This window comes from Euphorbia lathyris, chromosome 4 (genome assembly GCF_963576675.1).
Source record: "Euphorbia lathyris chromosome 4, ddEupLath1.1, whole genome shotgun sequence".
In the NCBI taxonomy this organism is placed as follows: Eukaryota; Viridiplantae; Streptophyta; class Magnoliopsida; order Malpighiales; family Euphorbiaceae; genus Euphorbia; species Euphorbia lathyris.
In genome coordinates, this window is record NC_088913.1 from 79,258,868 (window position 1) to 79,265,156 (window position 6,289).

Below are 6,289 nucleotides of genomic sequence, written 5' to 3' on the forward strand. Positions count from 1 at the left end.
CTGTAACCAGACCTCATTATGGAAAAAAAAAATTCACTAAAACCATAAATATTATGGAACGGAAGGAGTAGTAAATAATAATAATAATAATAATAATAATAATAAGTTAAGATAGAGAATTAAATAAATATATTTTTATTAATATGAAGAAAAAAAGAGTACGAATTTGTAAAAAGAAAAGATTATAAAGGAGGAGAGAAAGAAAGGTGTCAGGATATGAAAATATCCGACATTTATCTCTCTCCTTCCCCCTTCTCAGATTCTTATCAGATACCCCTCGTGTGCTTCCTCTCTTTCCTCCATTAATGCTCTTTTCACTTCTCTGCAACTCCTCCTCCACCACCACCACCGCCACCACTTCCAATTTCCTCTATAAATACTCCTCAATCCCCCTAATTTCCCCACTCATTTCTCAATCCAATTATGCCTCTCCTTTTCCCCTTCCTCTTCTTCATCTCCCTCATCCTCCTCCTCCTCCTCCTCCGCAGTTCCCGCCACCGCCGCCTCCGTGTTCCGCCGGGGAATCTCGGTTTACCTTTCATCGGAGAAACTCTCCAGCTTATTTCCGCTTACAAGACGGAAAACCCTGAACCTTTTATTGATGAGAGGGTTAACCGGTTCGGTTCTTTGTTTACTACTCATGTTTTTGGTGAACCGACGGTTTTCTCGGTTGACCCGGAGACGAACCGGTTTATTCTCCAGAATGAAGGGAAGTTGTTCGAGTCGAGTTATCCCGGTTCGATTTCGAATTTGCTTGGGAAACATTCTTTGTTGTTGATGAAAGGAAGTCTTCATAAGAGAATGCATTCTTTAACTATGAGTTTTGCTAATTCTTCTATTTTGAGAAACCATCTTTTGGCCGATATTGACCGCTTGGTTCGGCTCAACTTGGATTCCTGGTCCGACCGGGTTTTTCTCATGGAAGAAGCCAAGAAGGTATACATACCTACATATCTCTGTGTTTATCCGTATGTAAATAAATATTAATATATCCTTATGTGTGTGTATATTTTTTTAAGGATCTTTTTATTTTTTAAAGGATCTTTTATATATTCTTTGTGTTGTTTTATTAATATTTTTTTCTATCAAAAAAAAAAAAATATTTAAAATAATAGATTTTGACTTCGGTTTCAAATAGTAATTTCACATTTGAGTTAATACAGTATTTTTCACATTATCCGGATAACCACGGTGAATTTGATCATTCATCGTTAGATAGACTGATTAAATCTAAGCTTTAAAAATACTAATCAGTGTACATCTAACGGTAAATGACCAAATTCACCGTGGTCATTAGGTCCAGTGAACACTGCTCTGAATTAATAATTGATTTGCATTAGATATATATAAAAAAATTAAAATATTTTATCTCCTTTATTAATGAATTTTATTTTGATAAGAATAAAATAGAAAAAAATTATCTTAAAAAGAACAAAATTTTTTGGAATACTTTTTTTTTTTATCTCTTTGTTATAACTATACTCCCTCCGGGCTTTTTTTATTTGATGTTTTATATTATCATTACATTTTTTATAATTTTTTAAAATAAATAAGTCATTTTAATAGTCTAGGGATTAATTAATTAATTAATTTAAGGGATTGATTAATTAATTTGAGATATTTAGTAATAGTATCAAGTAAAATGTCACTCTCAAATAACGAATCTAATGATTTTTTTGTTCTCTTAATTATATTTTGTTGGTATATATTTGTTTTTTATATATAATTAGAAGGTTTTTTTGATTGATTTGAATGTTATATTATTAAATTAATTATTATTATTATTACTAATAATTTTTTTTTTTTTTTTATATAGATAACATTTGAACTAGCAATGAAGCAGCTGATGAGTTTTGATCCAGGAGAATGGACAGAAAGTTTAAGAAAAGAATATGTTCTTGTTATTGAAGGATTTTTCAGTTTGCCATTGCCTCTATTTTCCACCACATATCGAAGAGCAATCAAAGTAATTAAATAATTAATAATAAAAGGAAATAATAATATTCTTTTATTATTATTATTATTATTATTATTATTAATTTTTGTTTGTTTGCCAAGAAAATCAAGAGGGAAAATAATTGCAAATATTGAAAATGACATTTTCTTTTCACTTTCACGTAAATATATATAATAACATAAATGTGGTGAAACATTCCATTTTAAAGGTACAATATAAATATAGCAACTACTAGACCTTTGTTCTCTTATGATAATATAATATAAGATATATCATTTGCTTTTTATTTTATTTAATCACTGATACTAATGCTGTTAATTTCTGATACGATAATATGATTTATATAGGCGAGGACGAAAGTGGCGGAGGCATTGAGTTTGGTAGTAACAGGGAGAAGAAAAGAACATGAGAAAGGAGAGAAAAAGAATGATATGTTATCGGCACTTTTTTCCACCGGAGATGGCTTTTCCGATGAGGAAATAGTCGATTTTTTGGTGGCGCTTCTAGTTGCAGCGTATGAAACGACATCGACTATCATGACTCTTGCCGTTAAGTTCTTGACTGAGACTCCTCTTGCTCTGGCTCAACTCAAGGTACATGTCCTTTACTTTTATTTTTTTTATTTTTTTTTAATGAAGCTGATTAATTAATTAGTTAGAAATTCCTTAATTTCTCTCTTAAATGATGTTTAAAAAATTAAAAATCTGTTATATATGCTTAAAATGTGTAGAATAAACAATAAAAGTCACATTTGATTTAACCGTTGTTGGAAAAAGCTATTTTTCATGTATAAAAATCAAATAATAATTCCAAACCAAACGGATGAAGAAAATGAAGTAAATAAGCACTCTCTAAGAGCTTTGAGTTAGCATTTTCATTAACATAGGAACAATAGGGGTGGAAAATCCATGACAAAAATTCTTATAGCACGGGATTAGAGTTGTTTTTATGAATTTAGAACCGGGACGAGAACAAGAATTGTCCTCTTTGCATACAAGAATCTAAATGGGTGTTCATTTGCTCATTTTCATGTTTATGTTTGTCTTTTCATTTAAAAAGATAGAGTTTTAAGTGTTTGGTCAGTGGCTTCCTGTTTGCCTTTTAAATTTGAAAAATAGTCTTTTATAAAAGTAGGGAATCTCTGTTTTTTGAAAAATCAGTATTTTCCAATAGCAAATAATAGGTAAAATAAACAGGTTTTAAGAATCTGTTTGGTTTAGCTTTTGTTTGCTGTTGCGGTTTGCTGGTGGAGTTTTATTTTTTAATATTATTATGTAAGAAAGGAGAAAAAAAGAGGAAGTGGAGGCATATTGGTGTAATAATGATGATGGGTCCAAAAGAAGGTCCATAATGAAGAAGGAACCATTCACATTGAGAGGTAGGATAAAGAGAGAACAAAAAAGAAGAAATGAGTTTGGGTTTGGTCATTGTTTTGCACATGATGATGTGTTGTTTCTACCAAACAACCCTTATATATATAGTTAGTGCCATACCACACGACTTCTCCATTTAATATTATTTTTTTCATAATAATTTCAATTTATTTAATAATAGTTTTAGTAAAAAAACTCAAATTTCTCTTTTTTACCAATAGTTCTAAAGAAAATGTTTATCTTCATATTTGGAGGAAATCTATACTTCGGATAATTATGGTCATGGCATTGGCAACTGAACTTTACCAATTTTTACAGTAGGTTATTGGACTTCAAAATATAACATAAAATTTACTAAACTTTACAATTTATTATATTTGTGATCACTTAATGTCTCAAAATGAACGTTAACGACTTCAAAATAAAAGATTCTAAGAATTAATGATATTTTAAGTAACTTTAATTCTGAAAAAATTCGTTTTGAGGTCATCTAGATGTTGTTTGGTTATGAGAGAGTGGATTTTTAGAAAAAGAGTTTCAAAAATTGTGATTTTAGAAAATAAAAAAACGTGATTTTATAGTAAATGTTGTTTTGAAATACTTTAATTCTTAAATATTTTTATTTTAAGGTCGTTAAGGATCATTTTAACAAAGTGTAAAATAATTACAAGGATAGATACACTAATAATAATTAACCCTTCAAATTGACCATTTTACGATATGTAGTAAAATGTTCAATAGTAACTAGCTTTATGAGTACTAAGCAGTAAACCTGTTTATTGGCTGGTCAATCAGACTCGGACTTAAAAATTAAAATTTGAGCCTCGTCTGTAAAGTTATCTAAAATTTTATATTTTTTTAATAATTAAAATAAATATTTAATAAATTTACTAATTAATAGATAGGATGAGTCGGCCCTACTATATTATTTTAAAATAGGCGAGTTTTAGTCCATCTGAGTAGAATTGAGTCTGAAGTCAAATTTTTTTTGTCCAACCCCAATTTAAGAGATAATGAACGGACAGGTACTCGGGCTCGTGAATAGATCTAAGGGTATCAAGTTCCATAAATTAAAGATTTCGAGATTATCTAAAAAGGGTTGGAGCAACTCGAACGGATTAAGCAAAACTAATTACCATAAAAGAGTAAAATGTTCAAAAGTTAGGAGAAATGACGAAAATGCCCCTGGATAGATGAAAAGTAAGGGAACTTTTATTGCTAAGTTGTACGAGTGTAAAGTAGTAAATGGGAAGAAGTAGATTTAGGGCTAAGACGTGTTTGTTGATAACGTTGGTCAAAAGGAGAAGGAAAAGCAGAAAACGTAAAAAGTCAAAGTAGAACCAAACATTCCTCTCAAAGCGGACAAAATGATACCTTCTCAAACTGCACGCCTTACTACTACCTTTGTCTCTCTGCAACTCAAATAAAAATTCAGAAAATGTTTAACCTGACTTCTTCTCTGTCCTCTGATCCACAACTTGCTCCCCCTTTTTGACCATTTTGTCTTCTCACCTAAATGACTTAACTACCCTTGTTCAACTTGGGGTTTTTGAGGGTATTTTGGTCATCGAGAAAGTACTATTGAATTATTGGGAAATGTGTGGTGCTGATTTCAATGGAAAAGAAATCAAACGGTGGAGGTGGTGGTAGTAGTGTTAGGATGGGGTTAATTGGGGATGTGATCTAGTAAATTACACCAATGGCCATTGAACTTACATCTTCTTTTATAGCCTATAATTAGAGTACCATTCATAATTAGATATAATTGTATTCATGTTGTCATGATTGGGGTTTGAGGTTCTCTAATGATAATCCTAAAATGAAAAAAAAAATTATTATTTTTTAATTTTAATATTTTATATATCTGATGTGGCAGGAGGAGCATGAGGGGATTAGAGCAAAGAAGAGAGATGGAGAAGGTCTTGAGTGGAGTGATTACAAATCAATGCCTTTCACCCAATGTGTAAGTAGTACAGTATTTTAATGCATAAAAATGACTATTCAATGCCACTAATTGAGGTTATAATTAATTAATTTTGCTTTCCTTTGTTCTTTTTTCAGGTTGTTAACGAGACTTTACGAGTAGCAAACATAATTGGTGGGGTTTTTAGAAGAGTAATGACAGACGTTAACATAAAAGGTACTCACACATTCACATAATCATAATTATTTCCCACATGTAAGAAAATGCATCTTTATCAAGTAATGCTGCTGGTTTTATCTCCCAGGTTATACAATCCCTAAAGGCTGGAAAATTTTCGCTTCGTTTCGAGCAGTACATTTAGACCAAGACTACTTCAAAGATGCCCGAACTTTCAACCCGTGGAGGTGGCAGGTATTTCTCTCTTTCCATGTGTGTGTGTGTATACATGTTTCGCAAATCGAATGATTGATGACAATGAATGTTTTCCATGTGTACGTGTGTGTGTGTATACATGTTTCACAAATCGAATGATTGATGATAATGAATGTTTTCAACGTACAGAGCAATTCAGGAGTAAGCAGTCCAGGGAATGTGTTCACTCCATTTGGAGGAGGACCGAGGCTATGCCCAGGATATGAACTTGCGAGAGTTGAGCTCTCTGTGTTCCTGCACCACTTGGTTACGGGTTTCAGGTATAATATTCATGAAGTGAGAAAAGATTTCATCTTTCTTTACAGTTAATCATGAAGCTAAACTTACTGGTGTTTTTCTACCCTGGACAGTTGGACACCTGCAGAAGAAGATAAGCTGGTTTTCTTCCCGACTACTCGGACGCAGAAGCGGTACCCGATTAATGTTCAGCGTCGTAACCATGTAAAGAGTTAGAGAGGGAGATTAAAGAAATGTAGAAGAGCTAGTAGTAACTTTTGATATTGGATGCAATAAAACGATGAAAGTAATAATACAGTAGCATATGTATATTATCTGAATTAACATATGTTTAAGTTGTGGAATCAAAATCTATGATTACTACCA

General features: G+C 31.6%; 1 protein-coding gene across 1 annotated transcript; it reads left to right on the forward strand.

Moving 5' to 3' along the window:
• The first annotated feature begins 209 nt into the window (after window positions 1–209).
• Window positions 210–6,289, forward strand: LOC136226393 (3beta,22alpha-dihydroxysteroid 3-dehydrogenase). Its single transcript, XM_066014861.1, has 8 exons — window positions 210–936; window positions 1,817–1,966; window positions 2,305–2,550; window positions 5,207–5,293; window positions 5,392–5,470; window positions 5,559–5,665; window positions 5,816–5,946; window positions 6,037–6,289. The coding sequence occupies exons 1-8, from the start codon at window positions 424–426 to the stop codon at window positions 6,137–6,139; spliced, it is 1,416 nt and encodes a 471-aa protein (XP_065870933.1). The 5' UTR covers window positions 210–423; the 3' UTR covers window positions 6,140–6,289.